The following is a 22,471-nucleotide window of genomic DNA, read 5'->3' as shown; positions in this document are numbered from 1 at the left end:
CCACTCTCTTTTCACCCTGCCTCTGCAGAAGAAACAGGCACCTTTGCCCTTGGTTTATGAGAGGACTTGGGCTAGGCCATTATCCAACCATGAATATACCCAGCCATGAGGAGGATTTCCTATTGCTGAGGGAATTTGAAGAAAGGGTCTGGGGATTTAGCATGGCAGAGTGCTGATCTAATGTACAATAGACCAAGCCCTGGCTTCCAGAGTTTAAGAGCATGTACTGCTCTTGCTGAGGATGTAGGTTTGGTTCCTAGCACCCATGTCAGGTGGCTCCAGAAGGAACTAACACTTCTGACCTTTATAGGCTCTGTACCCTGTTCACTTGCCCCATCCCTCCCTACCCCCGCTGCCGCCACACACATACACAATTAAAATGTATAAGAAATAAATATTTTAAAAAATCCTGGCTAAGTCTACTCCATATTGCTAGAGATTTGGATCCTCAAAAGCATGGAGCTGGGGACCTGGAGAGATGGCTCAGTAGTTAAGAATACTGGCTGCTCTTCGAGGAGACCTGGGTTCAATTCCCAGTACCTACGTGGCAGCTCACAACTGTCTGTAATTCCAGTTCCAGGGGATCTGACACCCTCACACCAATTCAATAAAATAAAGTTAAATAATTTTTTTTAAAAAAGCGTGGAGCCTTGCACTATGTCAGATGTTTAACCCCCACATCTCCCAACCCTCTTCTTAGTGATGGAGGTAGAGCCCAAGCCTTAAACATAATAGGCAAGCAGTCTACCACTAAGCTACAGCCCCAGCACATGGCATGTCCGCCTCATAATGACCATGGGCCTCAATGAAGGAGAGGTTATTCTGTTTCCCAGAGTGGGACGCTAAGAGAGTCGCTAAGCAAGTGTACTCAAGAGCCAGGGTAAAGGATAGAGATGAGCTAGAACCAGGATAGCCCATGGGGACATGTCCGAGAACACCCCCCACCTGGCATCAGGCTCTTAGGACTGCCCTCCTACTGTGGATGTCAGCATTGCTTTCTGAGCATCACAGCTCAAGTCCACTCCCCACCCTTGAGCCAGCCACCCTGCCCCCAAAGCCTGGGACCCCTGAGCAACAAATCCCACATTGTTCCCTAGCTGGCTCACGCTGGAGGGACAGTGGCTCTTTCCCAAGGCTGGCTGGCCTGATGACTAGTTTTGCAAGCCATTCACGTTGGCAGGCTTGGAAGGTGGCAGCAGGGTAGGGTCTAAGAGCCTTCATCTCTCCCCCTTAGCTCTGGGCCAGCCAGCGGGCAGGAGAGAAGTCCAGAGTGTGCCCTTTGTGGAAAAGGCCACCAAACAGGATGCTGAACCATCACCACTACCCCTCCAAGCCTAACGTCCTCAGTCCTCTCGTGTCCCTGACTTCACCTCAGCTCACCCCAGCCCACTTCCTCCTCCCTTAGGAAGCTATTGGTGCATGCAGGACGGGTGTGGGGAGGAGTTGGGAAGGCACCCCATTTCTGGTTCTGTTCAGAGACATGGACCCACCTTTGCTCCCTGTCCAACTAACACACACACACACACACACACACACACACACACACACACACAGTTTCCAAAGACAAAGCTAGAGACTTTGGTCACTGTAGCAACAGGTCTGCCAAGAAATGGGTGGGTGTCCTTCTCCAGCACAAAGGGTGTGCGTATGGCAGCTCCATCACTTAGCAACAGCCTCCCTCTCTCTTGGCCAGCATCACTGGCCCTGGGGGGTGGGTGCCAGGGATCGAGAACAAGGCTGCTCAGATTCCGAGTAGTGGGGAGGGAGACTTGGACACTGAGCAGACAGAGGCCCAAAGGGTATGGGTTCCTGGGCACAGAAGAATGGACCCTGTGCCCTTGGGAACCTAAGCTGAAAAAGGTTCTAGGTTGGCCTGATGAGCAAGTCTTTGTGGAACCCAGAGCCGAGCTCCAGATACGAGTGGCTCCAGAGAAAGTTGGGCATATGGTAAAGAAACGCTAGTGGCCGAGGCTGGGCTTCCCTTCTGGCTGACAGCCCAGCAGAGAGAAGGGGTCCTTTCAAAGTGCCTCAGGGATAGAGCTGGGGGACATGATTTCAAGGGCAGGAGCCAGTAGGAGGAGCTACTGGGTGTGCTGGAACCTGCTACAGAACTCTGCTGGAAGGGTGGTGTGGTAGGGGTGGTGGGGGCAGTGGGGGTAGGCAGCTGGACCATCTAAGAGCCAAACAGTCCATTCTAAGAAACGGAACAAGAGCCACTGTTAGAGTGGGGGAGGCTGAGAAGCCTTGTGGCTCACGAAAGGAAGGCTTCTGGATTTCCTCAAATAGGGGCTTTGTGGAGAGGGTGAACGGAGGCGGGGGCTCCAGGGACAATTGGCCTGACTTCCCAGGGGCAGCTGGGTTTAGCTCTGGATAAGGATTTAGTGCCCAGTTCCTGAAACCTTCTCTTCTCTCTGTCCCTCAAAAGCTATAACATCCTTGGAACCTCTCCCCCAAGGCAGGATAACAAATATAGGCCCAGGCCAAAGGGACTGCCTGGTCTGGGAAAAGGCCTGGCTACATGTCTAGATATTGTCATTCATGGACAAGGAAGTTCAATGGGCACAGGGTTGTGGTACCTACTTTATTGCTTTTTTTCAGAATGGCCTTCTACAGGAAAGCACCTAACAGGAGGCAGAGGGTGGCCGTTGCGACTGGGACACCTCAGAAAATAAAGACAGAGTGAGAGAACCTTCTGGGAAAAGGGAAGAGACTTTCAGAGCTAAGACAGACCCACTTTAGAGAGTAGGGTGCTGAGCCTGGTCAGGTTTGCCCCCAAGAAGTCCCTAGTCCAGAATGGGGGCCTAGGTGGGACTAGAAAAGTGATGCTTGGAGCCGGGCTCAGATCAAGACTGAAGGGAGGGAGAGCAGGCCAACGGCCAAGCCCTGGCTCTAACATGGCCAGATTGAGGTTCTGGGCAACTCTAATGACCTAGGCAGATCTCCACCTACAAGTGGGAGGGACAAAGCTCGAAGGTCCCTGGGAGAATAAGAATGACACTGTGTGAAGATGGGGCTTTGACAAGCCCAAACTTTGACAAAATGAGCCAAGTCCATTTCTAAACAGCAAAATGAGAAGTCGAAGTGAGACCTGTGGGAAAGAATCAGCAGACTGTCTTGAGTTGGGATGGTACCCCTCCACACCTGCTCCCATGCCCCCCTAGACTCAGCAAGGTGTGCCCAGGGGCAGGAGTGGGGGTGACTCCCTGGGCTTATGGAAGTAGATGGAGGAGGACACTTCGGTCTTAAGCTTGCTGCCCACACCGGCTGTTGCTGAAGAGTCCGAGGCTCCGCCACACTCTTCGCAGCAGCAGCAGCAGCAGCAATCCAGAAAGGCCTGACCCAGGGGCCTGCAGATGCACAGGAGAAGCACGGGGGTGATGGCTCCCTTGAAGAAGGTGGAGAACTGGTTGACGAGCCCCAAGAGGTCCAGGGTCTGTCGGGTGAGCTCAGTGGAGAGGTAAGCCACCACGATATTACAGACATTCTCAGGGAGCGTGCAAAAGGCATAGACCACAGTCAGGCCCACCACGGTGCTGTTGAGCTGGCTCTCACACTGCTCGTGCTTGCCTGCCCTACACTCAGGCTTCCTGCCCGGTGGGCCCCGCACCCGCCATGTCACCAGCTGACAAGTGACAGTGAAAAGGATGGGCAGACAGAAGTAGCAACCAAAGTACCACCACATGCGGGCATTCTGGTAGGTCATCACCAGTGAATAGACGGATTCAGGCAGGTTGGCTGAAGGCTTCATGATACACGAGTCCACAGTTCCCATGGTGGGAGCAGGCTCTTGTGCCAGCTGCCACAGCAGGAGTTCCGGCACCGCCAGCATCATGGAGCCCACCCAGATGACAGCCAGTTTAGCCAGGATTGATTGGCATCGCTCAATGGGCCTCACCTTTGGCAGGGTGCTGGTGGCCACATGGAAGCGGTCTATGCCCAGAGCACAGAGACTAAATGTTGTGACTCCCAGGGAGGAGACCTGTGAACAAGGATGTAGAAGAGGACAAAGTGCTCAGGTAATGGGGGCAAAGAGGTTTCAGACTGAACAGGGACATGAGTTACACATGAACAGGGGATGGCAGCAGTGATAATAGCTGCTGTTGGTGAAGCATTTCCTACCTATCCCATACTCCCTATGTGTCATAAACTCCCAGCTGTATCCCGCTGAAGTGTCAATACATTCTTGTAAACCTAGCCCGCCCATCAGCCCCATACGGGCATAAAAAGTGACTTGTCCACAGCCACACAGCTGATGAATGGGAAAACTGAGTTGGATACACATCCCTTGTTCCTTTTTCCACTTCCCGAGCTAGAGTGTGCTAGGCCGACCTCCCACAGACACTGATGTCCTTCAGACACTGGAAGTCACCCACCCCTGAGGAAGAACCATAACGAAGACAGAGACTCTAGGCTTAGCCTGGGCATGATGGTATGTGCCTAGGCTTAGTATGTGCCTATTGTCCTGGAACTTGAGAGACAGGAGCAGGAGGATCAGGAGTTCAAGGCCAACCTTGGCCATACAAAAAGTTTGAGGCTAGCCTGGGATATATGAGACCCTGTCTCCAAATGGAAGGAAGGAAAGAAATGAAGAGGGGAGGGAGGGAAAGAATGAATGGACAAATTTCAGATTTTTGCAATTCCTTCTACTTCCCGCACAAGCTCGCATGAGTTCATTGGGTTAAGTGCCAGGGAATGTGGCCTATTCTCCCTTGCTTTCACCCTGCCTGTGTTATCCTGAGCAGTGTGGAGGAGCCCTTGCAAGCGGCCTGCACCCACCGTCCTTGGGCACTGTTCATCCAACAACACAGAGAAAAATCATCCCATTGAGCCAAGAGGAAGAGGCCAGAGCAACAGGGAGGGAGGTGCCAGCCTGCAAGGACAGCCCTCCTGAGGGCCTAGCTGATGGGTCTCACTGGGGATTTGTGTTCCCTCCTCCTCCTGCTGTTTAAATTCTTCCCTTTTCTGGCTGGGGCAACACAATCCAGGGCTTATTTGCACAGCTACCAAGTGTCCTTTGTAAAACCCCAACCCCCTCTTGGAAGGGGAATCCAGGCCCACAGAAGAGCAGCCTCCAGCCTTGGCAAAACAACATTCTCTCTCTCTCTTCCGTAGAATCTCAGAAACTATTCCAAATCTTACCAGGGGCCATCCTGGGGTCTTCCCTACAGGACAATTCTGGGCAGCAGCAGAGGCATAAAACCACATGCAAGAGCTCCACTGTATCTGCCTCCTTCCCTCTTCTCCTTAAATAAATAAAAGCCACTGGAGTCTAAATTAATTCTAAGCACTTCATGGACATTACCCATTTTAATCCTTTAAGAATGGGACTAGTGCCTGGCATTGGTGACACTCGCCTTTAATCCCAGAACTCAGGAGGCAGAGGCAGGTGGATCTCTGTGAGTTCGAGGCCAGCCTGGTCTACAGAGCAAGTGCCAGGATAGGCTCCAAAGCTACACAGAGAAACCCTGTCTCGAAAAACCAAAAAAACAAACAAAAAAGCAGAATGGGACTAGCCAGCTATAGTGACACACACCTGTATCCTAGCACTGACAAAGACCAGGAAGTCAAGATCATCCTCCATTACATAGTGAATTTGGGGCCAGCTGGAGCTACGGAAGAAGAAGAAGAAGAAGAAGAAGAAGAAGAAGAAGAAGAAGAAGAAGAAGAAGAAGAAGAAGAAGAAGAAGAAGAAGAAGAAGAAGAAGAAGAGGAAGAAGAAGAGGAAGAAGAGGAAGAAGAGGAGGAGGAGGAGCCAGGCGGTGGTGGTGCTCACTTTTAATTCCAGTACCTAGGAGACAGAACAGGCGGATCTTTATGAGTTTGAGGCCAACCTGGTCTACAGAGTGAATTCCAGGACAGTCAGGGCTGTCACACAGAGAAACCCTGTCTCTAAAAGAAAAAGAAAGACAGAGGCGGGGGAGGGAAATAAAGGAAGAGAGGGAGGAGATTTTCAGCTAAACTAACTGGATGACTGGGTATGGGGGTTTATGCCTGTCACTCCAGCACTCAGAAAGCTGAGATTACACAATTAGGAGTTCAAGGTCATCTTTAGCAACACAGTAAGTTTGAGGTCAGTGTGGGATTAAAGGTGTGTGCCTAAGAAAGCCTATCTAAAAAATAAAATTGATAATGCCAACAATAACTGGGATTGGCTGATGAACATGGCTATTCAGGCTTACAAAACCTCAACTAATTGGGTGCCTAAGGCACAAGAATCAAAAACTGAAGGCCTACCTAGACTACAGAGTGAGTTCAAGTCTAGCTGAGCAACTTCAAAATTAATAGAAAGAGAACTGGCAATATAGCTTAGTAGTAGTGGCGGGGGGGGGGGGGAGGAACTGACCTAGCATGTACAAGTCCTTGAGTTCAATCCCCACTGCTAAAGGGGGTAGACAAGTGGGGCTGAAGGTATAACTCAGCAGTAGAATGCTTGGTTATGTGGACAACCCTGGGTTCAAGTACTTCCAAAAAGGAAAATGGTCAGCTTTGGTGGCACACGCCTATAATCCTGACCCTTTGGAGGAGGAGGTAAGAGGATAGCCATTAGCTTGAGTCTGGGCTACAGATATAGTAAGTACCAGGTCCACCAGGGTTACAGTGGGAAACCTAGTCTCAAAACAACAGCAACAATAACAAAAAGCTCTGGGGCTCCCAGTGCGCATGCTTAGTATGTTTGAAGCCTTAGGTTTATCCCCAGCTAGTTCAGATAGTTATCATCCTAGATGAGAACACTGAGGTTTAGGCGGGTTAAATAACTTACCAATGTCACCTAGCCAGCCATGGACAAAGAGCCCGGTTTCTAATATAATCTGTCCAGTTCCAAAGTGATGTGCTGGCCAAGCACAGTGGTGCACTTATTCCCAAAGTCAGGAGGCAGAGGCAGGCAGATCTCTGTAAATTGGAGACTAACCTGGCTTACATAGTGAGTTCCAGGTCAGCCAGGGCTACATGGTGAGACCCTATATAGAACAAAACCAACAAACAAAAACCCCACCCAAAGTTCGTGTGCCTAACCACTTAGCTTGCGTAGGCAGTGAGTTCCAGATGACAGGTAAGGTTTAAGGCCAATGTTCTGCCATGGAGGCATATGCCTTTAGTCCTAGCACTCAGGAGGCAAAGACAGGTGAGTATGAGGTTAACCTGGTCTACACATTGAGTTCTAGGCTAGGAGGGGTCACATAATGAGATGGCCCATCAAACAGCAAGAAGATGAAAGGTCACATTGAATTGCAGGGTCTCTGTTAATCTGGGAGGCCTTTGGACCACCTAATAGATGGTCTCCTAGGGTTAGGAGTACAGGAAAGAACCATTTCAACTGCTATGCATCAGAGAGTGGCCTGTCTCAGCCAACTTGGGGTTTGGACCTGTGTCAAATGCCTGATCCTGATTCCAGCTCCTGGGGAGGCCATTATTCCTTTCATTATTCCCCTTGTGGCTAAGGTTTATCTATTTTTTAATGTGTTTATTTTACTTATGTGTATGATTGTTTCTGCCTGCATGTATGTAAGTGTACCATGTGTGTGCCTTGTACCTATGGAATTCAGAAAGGGGCATGAGATCCCTTGGAACTGCAGTTATAACTTTGAACCACCATGTGGCTAGTGGGAATCAAACCTAGGATCTCTGGAAGAGCAGCCAATGCTCTTAACTGCTGAGCCATCTCTCCAGGCCCCTGTAGCCATGATTTAAAAGACTGTTCTCACTGGATGTGATGGTATATGCTTCTAGTCCCAGCACTTGAGAGGAAGCGGCAAAAGGTTTCTTGTGAGTTTGAGGCCCGCCTGCTCTACATACTGAGTTCCAGAACAGCCAGGGATCCATAGAGAGATGTGTGTGGGGTGGGAGGGGGAGCTGTTCCTACCAAGTGTGTGATGGTACAGGAGACTGAAACAGGAATATTGTGAGTTTAATTGTAAACCAGTTTGGACTACATAGTGAAAGTCTATCTAAAAAACAAACAAACAAATAAATAAAAAGGAATGTAATAGGACATGCCCATAATCTCAGCACTTTGGAGGTAGAAACAAATGGATCAGGATTCAAGGTCATTCTTAACTACATAGTAAGTTTGAAGCTAGCCTGAACTATAGGAGATTTTTGTCTCAATAAAACCAAACCAAAACACACACACACACACACACACACACACACACACACACACACACACAAATAAATAAATAAAACCAGACTGAGGCAGAGAATCATTGTAAATTTAAGGCCAGCTCGGTCTACACAGTGAGTTCCACAGCAGCCTAAGCTACAGAGTGAGACCCTGTCTTTAAAAAATACAAAGGACAAGAGAGAGAGAAAATTTTAAAGTAGGAATAAAGAATAAAAGCAAAGGAAAGCTGCTCACTGTTTTGTGCTATCATAGACACAGCAGCCTTCACACATGGTAGATGTGTGCAGTGATTTGATTAAGCTGCCTCCTTGTGATTTAAACAGCCATTCTCACCCAGCTGTTTAGTTTAACATGGAAGTCCCCACTCATGGGTACTCAGTGCTACACTTTAGAATTGTAGAGCAAGCCATCTAGAAGGGCCATCTGGTCCACTCTCCATGCTTGCTAGCTAAAGAAACAGGGAGAGACAGGATGTGTCCAGTGACAAACAAAATACAGTGACCTAGCTGAAACTAGTGTTTCTATAAGCTCTAGAACCCAAAGGTAGGGCTTGCCTTTCAGAGGTGCCTTAAGAGGAAAGTAAGGGAAATGAACTCGAAGGTGACGATAAACTTGGTCAGGAGGGTAGAAGAGCCTGTCCTGGTGTTTGCATTCACGGGGAGTAGAAACTGATTCAACCCGGGTTATTGGTAGGAAACTGGGTTGTCAGGAAGCAGAAGGGCTAAAAAGAGGGATGGGTACAGGGCAGGCAGGAGGTATAATAAAAGAAAAGGGGGATCCTGAAAGACAGAGGGATTTCTTGGGTGGAACCAAAAGAGGGTGAAACATCTATGCAGTTACTCCCAAAGCAGAAGCCAGGTTGGACTCAATCCAGCTGTCTTGCACATCTGCCTGTTCATCTAGCCTGACATGCTTTCCTGAGAACTACCAGAAGCCAATATTGAGTTTGTCCCCTTCCCTGATAGAGTTTTTGTCTCTTTCCACAGGGACACAGAGAAAACTAGTTGAGTAGGAACCCCAGAGTACTGGGATTATACACACCTATAGATCAGCTCTCTAAGTCTCAGGAGAGACTGGAGCCCCTTTGCTGAACTGCAGGCCTACCACTGGGCTATAGAAAGACATACTCACCTCCATGAAGGGCACAGCCCGGCAAGAAACATCCCCCAGGAGCCTCTGCTTGGTGATCTCGTTGAAGATGACAATGGGGAGGCAAAAGAAGAGGACCAGGAAATCCCAGAGAGCCAGGCTGGCAAGGATGGAGTTCCACGCACTCTTCAAATAGTAGCTGTGCCACACAATACACATGACAGACAGATTGCCTACGATACCCACAGCAAACACCACCAGAGCCAGGAGCATGACAGCATAGGCACTATAGGAGCTCTCAGTCACTGGATACAAGGGGTTCTGAATCTGCAGCCTCTGACTTGGTGTCCCGGTCAGGTTGGTCCTCAGCTCTTGTCCACTATCTGGGGTGGCCCCATCCTTGTCTGGGCTGGGGCTAGTGGCCACCAAAGTCTTGGTGGGTTGCAAGCCAGCAGGATGAATGGGCCTGGGGTACTCAGCCCACTCATCAGGTACATAGTGCTGGACCTCCTTGGGCCCCTCGTCCTTGGTGCCTCTTCGGAGTCGACTGCGCTGCTCCTGGACCTTTGCCCTATGCCCACCCAAAGTTGAGGTGGCAGCCCCAGAGCCCCCAGACAGCCCCACAGCCAACACTACAGCAAGAGAGAAAGCCAGGGGCCACAGCCACCGCATGGCCAGGAAAGCAGGGTGCAGCTGCCTCAGAGAGGTGAGGGCAAGGAACCTAAGGGCTGTGTGGAATTAAAAGAGGCAGCTGGCAGCTGGGTCCGCCTCCAGTCAGGCGTCTGGCATGGCTGGCCCTTCCTCCCATCCTGTTGGCCATGGTCTGGCCAGGGCCCTCTGCTGGACACTGAGCAGTCTGCTGCCCTCACACACGGCATCCTCCACCACAGGCTCTAAGGACAGACTAAACAGCCCTCAAAGGGATGTGCTGCAATCACTGGTACCAGGGAAATGAGGTCGGCTAAGTGATGTAGAAATGGACTACAACTGGAGCACAATTCTACCCAATTCTGAGAGAGATCCTGAATGATAGGCCTGGCATGGTGGCTATTTCTGTAATCCCAGAATTTGGGAAGCTGAAGCAGAAGGATAAGAGTTCAAGGTCAGCTTAAGCTGCATAGCAAGATCCTGGTTTCTGGGTGGTGGTGGTACACCCTTTGATCCCAGCACTTGGGAGGCAGAAGCAGGTGAATCTCTGTGAGTTCAAGACCAGCCTGGTCTACAAGAGCCAGTTCCAAAACAGACTCCAAACTACACAGAGAAACCTTGTCTCGAAATACAAAACAAAAAGCAAGATCCTGGTTTGGTTTCATTTTTTTTTAAAGTGCCAAGATCAAAACATAATTATAATAATTGCTAAAACTGTTGGATAATTAGCGAGGTGTGCCACTCATCTCAGTTCTTTTTCGTTTGTTTGGTTGGTTTTGGTTTTGGTTTTGGTTTTTCCAGACAGGGCTTCTCAGGCTCATAGCATGGATCTGACACCATAGCCTTTTAACTCAATACTGGTCTCAGCAGGCAAGAGCCCATTCCTTGACTCTTAGCCACACAAACTCCCCAAAGAAAGGAGCGACAAACAAAAAGTTAAAACACCACAATCTGGGATGGGGTGTGACTCAGTGGTAGTATTTGCCAGCATGTTTGAGATCCTCGGTTCCATCCCAGCACTAGAACCACAATAAAATAAAAATTATGGAAATACAGTCAAAAGGGAAAAAAACAGGAATTTTTGATGTCAAAAGGAAATATATGAAAATGAATAATTACACCTCCAGCATGATAGATGTTATGAAAGGCAGGGTCAAAGACAGAGGAACCTGAGGCAAGCTGGAAGATTGGAAAGTCTGCAAAGATGACTTCTGAGCGAAATCTTATAAAGAGGATGGAAGGATGCTCCAGGCAATGCTGCTGCTGCTGCTGCTGCTGGTGGTGGTGGTGGTGGTGGTGGTGGTGGTGGTGGTGGTGTGTGTGTGTGTGTGTGTGTGTGTGTGTGTGTGTGAGTGTGTGTATAAGTGGGTGATATTGCTGCCAAACAGCAATAGTGTACAGGGTGCTAGGGAAATGAAGAAGAGGACATTGGGGTTAAGGCCAAAGACCAACAGATGAAGGAGCAAGAGGGATTTTGTATGCTAGACAAGGGAATTAAGATTTTTATCCCAGGACGGTCAATGGTGGTGCACAGCTTTAATCCCAGCACTCTTAGAATTGGGCTGGAGCGATGGCTCATGGGCTGGAGAGATGACTAAGAGGTTAAGAGCACTTGACTGCTCTTCCAGAGGACCTGAGTTCAATTCCCAGCAACCACATAGTGGCTCACAACCATCTGTAATGAAATCTAGCACCCTCTTCTGGCATGCAAGCATACATGCATACATGCATCCAGGCAGACTACTGTATACATAATAAAAATAAATAAATCTTAAAATAAAAAGAAACATAAAACTCCCAGCACTCAGGAGGCAGAGGCAGGAGGATCTCTGTGAGTTTGAGGCTAGCCTGGTCTACAGAGCAAGTTCCAGGAAAGGGTCCAAAGCTACACAGAGAAACCCTGTCTCAAAAAGCAAGCAAGCAAGCAAACAAACAAACAAAATTATCTCAAAGGCAAGGGAGAATACTACATGTTGAAATACAAAGGAGCAATGACTTGACTGAGTTACTTTAGAGGGGTCCAGGATGGGCAGTGGGCTCCTGACAGGATAAAGCAGCCAAGTGTAAGGTATTGAGATGCAGTGTTCCAGGAGAGCCAGAAACACTGAGAGATCAGGCTGTGGGAGTGTGGGAGAGATGGAGGCTGAGTGAATGACTCTGTCCATCCATCTCTGCAGAACAGAGGTGGGAGTAGGGACATTAGTCTCTGCTGTGTAGAGATGGAAATCTGTATCCCAGGGATCACTGGGATGGAGATTCAGGGAGATGCTACAGTAGCTAAGGAGAAAGACCATAGCGAACAGAAGATGGGGCTGGCTGGGAGCTACTTACACAGTCGGCTGGCAGCATCACTGAGCACTCCCACCAAGACTGTCAATCTAGAGGCAGCTTTCCCAGAGAACTTCCTGACCAGGACCTTGCCACCCTACCCAGTAGGTCCCGACATGCTGCGTAAAACTAGGAGTCCCAGGAGAAAAAAAGAGAAGGAGGAGGAGATGAAGAGAAAGACAGAAGCATCCATCCTCTGCTGAGAGTCTGCTGAGAGGTCTGGGGCAGCTGCCAGAGGGCTGTCTGAAGTCTGGCATGTCATCCAGAACTCAGCTTCATCACTGCCACAACCCAGATCATGTCATCAGAGAGAGGAAGCTGGGACCGCACACCCTGTGTCCTCAGAAAACTTAGAAGAAGAGCCAAGACCCCAGCCTGAGCACCATGGGCTCCTCTGTGCTCAGGACCAGGCTCTTCTAACCCTCCTGGAGCTGGAGAGCTGCTGCAAGGACCCGCCCCAGAGCCCCCACTGCTCTTTTTGTCTTTGCTGCTCCCGTGAGATGAAGCTGATCCACCATGTTCTGCCTTATGCTATGGATAGCTGAGTAAAGAGGCTTCATCATGTTTGCACTGAGCATTCACCACGTACCAGGCTCTCTGCTAGACACTCATAATTACTGGTTGGTCTTTACTTTATCACCAGGCTCAGAGAGACAAAGAAATCTGATCAAGGACACACAGCTAGTAAGACACTGCAGAGATCCAAAGGGAGGTTTCTGTGGCTCCCAATGTTAAAACCCTCACCTGCTCCTTTGTAGTTTGCAGAGTTGCGACAGTGAAGAGTTCAGGAATGACCTACCCCAACCCTCTTACTTTTCAGAAGTGAAAACTGAAGACCTGAGAGGTCAAGCAACCCTGAGGGACTGGAGAGATGCTTCAGTGGGTAAGAGCACTTGCTGTGCAAGCATGAGAATCTGAGTTCCAATCCCAGCACCACACAAAAAGCCCGGTGTGTTGGGGGCTGGAGAGACAATGGCTCAATGGCTAAGAATACTTGCTGCTCTCGCAAAAGACCTGGGTTCAATTCCCGGGAACCATACAATGCCTCACAACCATCTGTAACCCCCGTTCCAAGGGATCAAGGGATCCAACAGAAGCACATGTAGTGTACATGCATGCATTCGAGCAAAGAATTCATACACACAAAGTAAATAAATCTAAAAAAAAAAAAAAAAGCAGAGGCGTGGCTGCGTGTACTCCTGTGCTATGGGGGACTTCTGGGGCTTGCTAGAGCCGGGTTAGCCCCAGATTCACTGAGAGACCTTATCTCAAAGGGATAAGGTGGGGGGATGCAGCAGGACACAGTATGTCTTTCTCTGGTCTGTGTACACTGTCTCACACACTAAAATGGCCCCCTTCCATTAGGACAGTTGGGATGCCAGAGGCCACTAGGTGGAACCAAACATTCAGTGTTGGAAGCTAAAGCTGGTCTCAGGCCTTGGTCCTCTCCAGACCTGGGTCTTAGCCATCCCACAGTCTCCAAGTCCAGCACACAACGTCTGTGAGCTGCCCGCAGATGTGATTCAGAGAGAGAGGATGGTACAGTGTGCTCACTCAGTGATGCTCTTCTTGAAGGTTCACCTACCTACAAAGTGCTCTTCACCCTTGACTATTTCTGGACCAGGCCGGAGCGGCATTTGTTTGGAGAAGCCCAGGCAGGCTCTGCAGAGTTCCTACTCCTGGGAATGTCTCTCCTTGAATCTCTATGATCTTAGGAATTCCCCATACTTCCACCTTGGAGTTTCCCCAGTGGTGGCTTAAGACGTGGTACTTAGGTGAGAGGGCATGAAAAGGGCTGGGGCTGTCCCTGGCAATGAAGTGGATGAGAGCTCCTCACTAAGGAAAATAATCCAGGCCCATATTTCACTGAGCAAACACCTGCACTAGACTCTCAGCCAGTTTCAGCTTCTCCTCCATTACAAGGGGCAGTAATGGGCTCCTGAGATCGATGCCAATGAGGGAGCAATGTCTGACACACTTTCTAAAACATTAGCCACAGCCAGGGAGTGGTTGCACACGCCTTTAATCCCAGCACTCAGAGGCAGGTGGCTCTCTATGAGTTTGAGGCCAACTGGTCTATAGAGCAAGTTCCAAGACAGCTAGGGTTATGCAGAGAAACCGCCATCTTGGGGAAAAAAAAAAAAAAAAAGGCTAGCCACTAGCAAGAATGACTTCTCTTTTCCCTCAGCAGCCCTTGTGAGATAAGGTACTATTTGTCATCTTCATTTAAAATGGTTAGAAATCAAAACAGAAAGGCAGGACTAAAATCAGATATGACAGATTCTCACAGGGAGTTCCTGTCACAAGAAGCCAAACAAATTAAAAACTAAAAGGCTAAAAAGTTAAATATGTTGTTTATGTTACAAATATTTGTTGAGCACCCTTGTATGTTAGGTTTTGTCCTAGCTGCTCACAGGGAGAGTCAGGAGGGTGGCCTCAGCCTGGTGAAATTCACCTTTGACCTTTGACCTGGGTGTGAGCGTGCATGCCAGAAATGGGGATTTACCCGAAGTATCAAGCAGTCTGGACTATACAGTAAATCCCAGGCCAGCCAAGGGCTACATAGAGTGACTCTGTTTCAAGAAGAAACATAAAGGGGAAAGTTGGAGAGATAGCTCAGTGGTTAAGGACATTTATTTATTCTCAGGGGACCTGATTGGACCAACATTCAGTTCTCAGCACCTACGTCAGACAGCTAACAACCATCTGTAACTCTAGTTCCAGGGAATCCAACACTCTGTTCTGGCCTTTAAGCGCTCTGCACTCACATGTACAAGCACAAATTCACATATAGACTCATAAATAATTAAAAATAATAAATAAAATTTTAAAAAGAGAGGAGGGGAGAGGGAAGTTCATCTTCTTGTGAAGGACAAAGCAACTAAAACCCTAATTCCCAATAATACCATAAACCAGTGGTTCTCACCCTTCCAAATAAAATACGACAACCCTTTAATACGGTGCCTCATGTCATGGTGACCCCCAACCATACGATTATTTCATTGCTACTTATGGATTCTAATGTAAATGTGTGATAGGCAGGCTATCTGATTTGTGGCCCCTAAGGGATCACAACCCACAAGTAGAGAAAAAGATCTATAAATTGTAATGAAAAGTATGGAGGGAAAGGATGGGAGAACCAAAATTTCATGGACCTCCCCACCTTTCACTTAGTCTTGGGCAAGAGGTAGAGGTCTGTCCTGGCTCTGAGGTCTCACAGGACACTCACAGTAAGATGTGGGTCATTGTGTGGTCATTTGTATATAAATGACAAGACTTCACACTGGGTGTGCATCAGAGGGAAGTAATTTGCTTACAATGCACACAACTCTTGGTTCTATCCCCAGCTAACCAAAGAAAAAAATACAAACAAACAAAAAACCCAAAGTTAAGTAAACTTGGGGGTTTTGTTTCTGCTGGGAAGGACAGGGATTTTTTTGAGGTAAGGTCTCACTGTGTAGCCTTGACTGATCTAGAACTCATTCTGTAGACGGAACTGACCTCAGACTCACAGAGATCTACCTGTCTCTGCCTCCCAAGCACTGGGATTAAAGGAGTGCACCACCACACCTGGCAAAATTAAACAAAACGTTAAATGGTAACTTTCTATGATAATTAAAGTCAGTACTTATCAAAGTGTAGAGGGACAGAAACACCTGGCAACTTGCATGCAACATGGATTCCCACGCATTCTGCCCCTGCAGGCTGACATTGTTAGGGTGGGACCAGAGGCCAACCAGGGTTTTCTGATGTTCTGACCCAAGCTGAAGTTCAAAATCCACTATGTAAGATGTTCTCTTTATATTCAAATAGAGAGTTTTGAGCATTATCCCTGAGGAAGGGCACACTGGTCCTAGAAGAATCCAGACAATGGTTTCACTGAATATCTGGTGAGCATGTCCTCCTGTCTGGGTCCTCAATGCCTGCCATTCAGTGTTCACAACGTGGCTTTTCAGATGGCTTTGCCTCTAAGCTCAATAACCTGAGTTTCATCCTGGAACCCATATGGTAGGAGAGAACTGATTTCTGCTGGCTGTCTGCTGTCTTCCACACTGACTATTGCACATGTGACCACATACAAACACACATACACAGATAAATGCAATTAAAATCCTTTTTCAGGGAGCTGGAGAGATGGTTCAGTGGTTAAGAGCAATGGTTGTTCTCCCAGAAGACCTGGGTTCAATACCCAGCCCCCACATGGCAGCTCACAACTATCTGTAGCACCAGTTCTAGGGAATCTGATACCTTCACACCAATGCATATAAAATAAAGTTAAATAAATCATATAAAAAATATCCTTTCTCAAAGCAACTATTTATTGAAGATCTAGATGTTGCTCAAAAGGTAGAGTGTTTGTCTACCATGCATGAAGGGTTCTATCCCCAATTTCTCAAGAACCTGTAACTAAGTATGGTGACAAATGGCCGTAGTCCCAGCAGTTGGGAGACTGAGCCAGAAGAATCATTCACAGCTACAGAGCCTGAAACTCTGTTTCAAAATGTATTAGGGGTGGGCATGGCTCATGCCTATAATCCCTGCACTTGGGAAGCAGAGGAAGGTGAATCTCCAGGTTCAAGGCCAGCCTGGTCTACAGAGCAAGTTCCAGGACAGCCAGGGCTACACAAAGAAACCCTGTCTTCAAGAACAAAACAAAACAAAAAATACATAAGGGAGATGAAGAGATGGCTTGGGAGTTAAGAGCACTGGTTGCCTTTGCAGAGAACCTGGGTTCAAGTCATGGAAGTTCACAACTGTCTGTAACTCCAGTCCAAGGGGATCCAATACTCACATGGTGTACAGGCACACATACAGGCAGAACACTCACTCACATAAAATAAAAATACAGGTTAAAAAAAGCATTTAAAAAATAAAATAAAATATTTATAGTTTATTGAATATGTATCGAATACCAGACACGTGACTATTGTGCTAGCTACATTTTTGTCAATTTGATAAAAAAGCTAGGGTCATCAGGGAAGAGGGGCCCTCCACTGAGAAAATACTTCCATCATATTGGCCTGTAGCCAAATCTGTGTGGATGCTTAATGTGGGAGGGCCCAGGCCACTGTAGGCAGTGCCACCTCTGGGCAGATGATGCTGGGTGTTCAAGAAGACAGGCTGGGCAAACCATGGCGAGCAATCCAGTAAACAGCATCCCTATGTTTTCTGTTTCAATTCCTGCCTCTAGATTCCTGCTTGAGTACCTGCCTAACTTCCCTTAATGACTGTGATGAGGAACTAACTGTAAGTTAAACAAACCCTTTTGATGGGGAAAGTCCTTCTGTGTACGTTTATCTTATTGGTTGTTGAATAAAGCACTGTTGGCCAATAGGGGAGTAAGATAGGTGGGACTAGGAGTCGAGGAGAATTCTGGGAAATGTAGTAAAGAGAAGTCTTGTGATCCAGGCAGGAAGTGACACAGCAGGCAGACTCAGAATATAAGCCGGAACAAGCAGGAAATCGAGCTCTTCCTCCTCCTCTCTTCTCTGTGGAGCTGCCACGTGATCCCGGCAAGATAAGATGCCTGCTGCTGACATCCGATAAGATAAGTTCTTATAAAATATATAGATTAGTAGTTATGGTTGATAATTAAGACTGTGCTAGGAAGTAAATCCTAGTCATTGGCCAGCAGCATTGTACCTAATATAAGTCTCTATATGTTATTTTGGGCACCCATGTGGCAGCAGGGCTGGGACAGCTTGGCGGAAAGATTGATCCTTACACCCTTTTCTTCCCAAATGCTTTTGGCCACTGTTTTATGACGGCAACAGAAAACAAACTAAGGCACTATTCCAAAGTACTTGTTTCTGGGATGGGGGATGTAGCTCAGCTAAGTCAGGGATGGAATGGGCAGAGGCCATGTCTCCTCATCTCTGCAGAGGCCTGAACAGGGTTCTTGAACTCAGTCTGCTCCAAGGATCCTGTGGAAGCTAGAACCTGGTTCTACAGCTGTGAGGTAGGTGGAGAGAGCTGGAAAAAAAAAAAAAAAGCTGAGATAGCTTCAGACATAGCTCAGTGGTAGAGCATCTGTCTAGCACGTGCAAGCCTTTATTACTTTCGATATTCAGTGCTGCGGGAAAATATTCTTTCTAAGTAAGCTAAGTATGATGGCACATGTCATAACACCAACACTTAGGGGGTGGGTGCGGCAGTGATCAAAATTCAAAATCATCCTCAGATATATATACTAAGTGTCAGCCTGGCTGCATGAGATGTATGAAAAGCCCAGTGTTGTCGCATATTTCTATATCCTTAGTGTTCTATTGTTGTGAAGAGACACCATGACCACGGCGACTCTTATAAAAGAAAACATTTAATTGAGGCTTACCTACAGTTTCAAAGGCTTAGTCCATTGTTATTGTGATGGGAAGCCAGGTGGTACAATGGCAGTGTGGAGAAGTAGCCGAGAGTTCTACATCCAGATCTTCAGGCATCAGGAAAAGAGAGACACTGGGCTTGTCTTGGGCTTTTGAAACCCTAAAGCCCACCACACTTTCTCCAACAAGGCCACACCCACTCCAACAAGGCCACATCTCCTAGTGACCTTTTAATCCTTTGAAATACTAGCACAGCCTGTAATCCCAGCACTTTGGAGGGAGAGGCAGATTGCTGTATATAATGAGTCCCAGGCTAGCCAGGTACAGACCTTGTCTGAGTAAAACAAAAGAGCATACCCACATATACAACAAAACAAAAAAGTCGGAGCTGGAGAGATAGCTCAGAGGTTATGAGCACTGACTGCTCTTCCAGAGGACCCTGGTTCAATGCCCAGCACCCACATGGAAGTTCACATCTGTCTGTAACTCCAGTTCCAGGGGATCTGACACCCTCGAACAGGCATGTATGCAGGCAAAAACACCAATGCACATAAAATAAAAATAAATAAATTATTTTTTTAAAAAGAGTCTCGGGCGGGGAGGTGGTGGCGCACGCCTTTAGTCCCAGCATTCAGGAGGCAGAGGCAGGTGCATCTCTGTGAGTTCAAGACCAGCCTGGTCTACAGAGTGAGTTCCAGGACAGTCTCCAAAGCCACAGAGAAACCCTGTCTCGAAAAACAAAACAAACAAAACAACAAAAAAAGTCTCGGTGGAGAGTTGTGTCCCAGGCTGTAGCTGGGAGATGCAGAATTCTGGCTACCACAGTTTTTGTGTTAAATCATAACTGAGCTGAGGAAAGCAAGCTCCAGACCTCTGGGTCAGCTGGCCAGCCTCTAAACCCTTTGTTCCTGGTTCCATCTTCCCCTTTTCACCCAGCAACAAGAAGCCACAGGGCAACAAGGCTGGGATAAGCAGATTATCCATTGCCAAGTGCCCTGGCCTTGTCCTTTCTGCTTTCTTGCTCTGATGTCCTGTCTTGAGTTGCCAGCCCCAGCGCTCAGCACAAAAGAATGCAGCTCAGAGCCAAAGAGGAGGGGTTAGCCCTTCACTTGCTGCATCTGACCAACTTGGGCAGCCTTCAGGCCAGGTACAGTGAGAGCTGATGTGAAAGTTGGACTGGCACTGGAAAGCCCTCCTGAGCTGAAGAGCAAACCCCCCTTCCCACTCTGAACACGGCATGAAATCAGAGCACAGCATAAAAACGTGAATTCCCGCCAGGTGGTGGTGGCTCATGCCTTTAATTCAAGCTGTGCATGGTGTCCTATGCTTCTAATGTCAGAACTCCGGTGGCAGAGGCAGGTGGATCGCTCTGAGTTCAAGGCCAGCCTGGTCTACTTCCAGAACAGCCAGAGCTACACAGAGAAACCTTGTCTCAAAAGCAAGAAAAAAAGGAAAAAAAAAAAAAAAAAGCAAAACAAACAAAAAAAGAAAAAAAAAAAAAAACAAAAAGAGAAAAAAGAAGCTGGGAGGTGGTGACTCACACCTTTAGTCCCAGCACTCAGGAGACAGAGGCAGGCAGATCTCTGTGAGTTCGAGACCAGCCTGATCTACAAGAGCTAGTTCCAGGACAGCCTCCAAAGCCATGGAAAAACCCTGTCTCGAAAAACCAAAAAAAAAAAAGAAAAAAAGAAAAAAGAAGCCTCAGAAAGTCATCATTTACTCTTCTTTTTTTCAGTTTTTGTTGTTTTTTGTGTTTGTTTGTTTGTTTTGAGGTAAGAGTCTCACTATGTAGCCCTGGCTGGCCTGGAATCTCCTATGTAGATCAGGCTGGCCTCAAACCAGAGATCCACCTGCCTCTGCCACCTGAATGCTGGGTTTAGAAGATTAGGACACCATGCACAGCCTGAATCTCATGCTTTTAACTTGTAAATGTGGGCAATAGTATGTACCTGCATCACATTGCCCTAGGCAGCTATGTCATGTAAAAGTGTCATGGCACATTCTTGACATAAAGTTCAGAAAGTGGTCTTCTTCCTATCCCACCCAGGGTGTGAGATAGGATCTCATAGGTCTATTTAGTAGCCCAGGGTGGCCTTGAACTCCAAATTCTCCTCCTAAACCTCCTTAGTGCTGGGATTACAGGTGCCTGCCTCAGTGCCCATCCAATGTCAGTCCCTCCTTCTCTCTCTGTCTCTGTCTCTCTGTCTCTCTGTCTCTCTCTGTCTCTCTCTTCCAACATTACACCTGTCTCATCTCACCAATCTTACTAAGAACCCTGCTTGAGCACCCTGGATCTTGCTCCTCCCCAGGTGCCCCTGAGCAGACAAGAGCCCAGAGGACTCCCAGTAGGCCAGGCTATCAATGTGGCTCTGACTCAGCTTGCACTTCAAAGTGGGGGTGCAAAGGTCCCTGGTCACACCTTCTTGTGGGAAACACAGAGGAAATTCCCAGCATTCAAAAGAGACTAAAGTTAGACACAAAGACCCACCCCCCCAGTTCTATCCTGTCACGCCTTGGAATCACAGCCCGAGTCTTCTGTTCCCTAGAATAGGTAGGGCTTAGATTGGCTGTCCAAGAACTTAGGACAAACTTGGCCTACACAAAGGCAGGATGATCTCCAGCCACAGACCAAACTTCTTCCACCACTGACTGCTGTGCACCTGCCTGTTAGAGGTGAAATCTTCCCTCGCTCTTGCCTATGGTTCTGGGCCCTAACCACACCAGGATAATGCTTTGGACTATGCCACCCCTGCCTAGGCCCCTCTTCTGGATCCTTCTGTCAAGTCTAGCACCAAAATCCCATGGGCATGCAGGATTTACCTACAGCCTTGGATTTGGGTTTGTGATCGTGGGGTTAGACAGTGGAAGGGGTCTTTTGCTAAAGCTGCCATGCCTACCCTCATGGGAACCGTGGGAACAGAAGCACCTCTTTCAGCACTGTCTCCCTTTGACTACTGACAAAGTGTGAACTTCAGGCTGAGGACAGAGCTCGGTGGTAGAACACTTGCACACGCCTCTCAGTCCTACGATAACACAGCCAGTTAATCCATATACAATAAATAAATGTGGACTTCATAGGCACTGCTAGTTTTGGTCTCTACAGGCTTCTGCTGAAGGGTGAGTCAGGCTCCTGTCAAGGCCTAAGGTCCAGTCCCAGGTAGCCTGAGGGCCCTGTATAACACAGCACTGAACTCAAGTGCCTTTGACCTAACATTTCTTCTCAGTTGGACGTGCAGGTCTTAGGCAGGGAGGTGGAGAGGTCAATACAAGCAGGCAGGGTTCAGTGCCCCTTTCCCAGGCCTTCCTCTGGTCACGTTTGCTCTATCACCAGCAGTGAGGGGTACCCACTCAGGAGGCTCGCCAGAAAAAGGCAGGAGCCAGTCTTTTGTTGTTTTGAGACAGTCTCACTATGAAGCCCTGGATGTCCTGGAACTCACTCTGTAGACCAGGCAGATCTCAAACTCACAGAGATCTATCTGCCTCTGCCTCCTGAGTGCTAGGTCTTACAGCTGGGCACCATCATGCCCAGCAGCAACCAGTATTTGACTCCCTCCGGAATTTTGGCAAGAGAACCTGGCCAATAACAGTGAGAAGATCGTTCCTCAGAATAGAGAACCCCTTCTCTCTGGGTCTGAACCCCCATCTGTAACAGCAGGCACTACTAGAAGAGCTCTCGTTGCCTTTCCAGTGCAGTGTTCCCAGAGCAACCTCTCTCGATGATTTCAGTTGCTGTTGCTTACTTTGTTCTGTGTGTTTGCTGACAAAGAATGAGTGAGACTTTAAGGGAAAATGTCTGGAGCATTGCTGGCCTAATAATTCCTAAGAAGCTACTGCTGAATGTGGAAGAGACATCTATATTAATTGCAATATCATAGGCTTTATCTGTATTACCCATTTCTGACTTAGGAGGCAGAGAATGGAGATGGTGGCCACCTTGGCAGAGACAGGAAAGAACGGGACTATA

General features: G+C 48.0%; 1 protein-coding gene across 1 annotated transcript; it reads right to left on the bottom strand.

The window, feature by feature from the left end:
- Positions 1–2,567: 2,567 nt before the first annotated feature.
- Positions 2,568–10,001, bottom strand: Gpr37l1 (G protein-coupled receptor 37 like 1). Its single transcript, XM_027417527.2, has 2 exons — positions 9,254–10,001; positions 2,568–3,979 (listed from the first exon to the last, which is right to left on the bottom strand). Exons 1-2 carry the CDS (start codon positions 9,881–9,883, stop codon positions 3,164–3,166), a joined length of 1,446 nt encoding a protein of 481 aa, XP_027273328.1. The 5' UTR covers positions 9,884–10,001; the 3' UTR covers positions 2,568–3,163.
- Between the last annotated feature and the right edge of the window lie 12,470 nt (positions 10,002–22,471).

The sequence above is a fragment of the Cricetulus griseus genome, chromosome 5 (assembly GCF_003668045.3).
Source record: "Cricetulus griseus strain 17A/GY chromosome 5, alternate assembly CriGri-PICRH-1.0, whole genome shotgun sequence".
Taxonomy (NCBI): Eukaryota; Metazoa; Chordata; class Mammalia; order Rodentia; family Cricetidae; genus Cricetulus; species Cricetulus griseus.
This window is presented reverse-complemented; position numbering and strand designations above follow the sequence as displayed.

Coding starts and splice junctions, on each gene's coding strand:
- Gpr37l1 (XM_027417527.2), bottom strand. CDS start 9,883: ATGCGGTGGCTGTGGCCCCTGGCTTTCTCTCTTGCTGTAGTGTTGGCT. Junction 3,980..9,253: donor GGGCTGTGCCCTTCATGGAG/GTGAGTATGTCT, acceptor CCTTGTTCACAG/GTCTCCTCCCTGGGAGTCAC.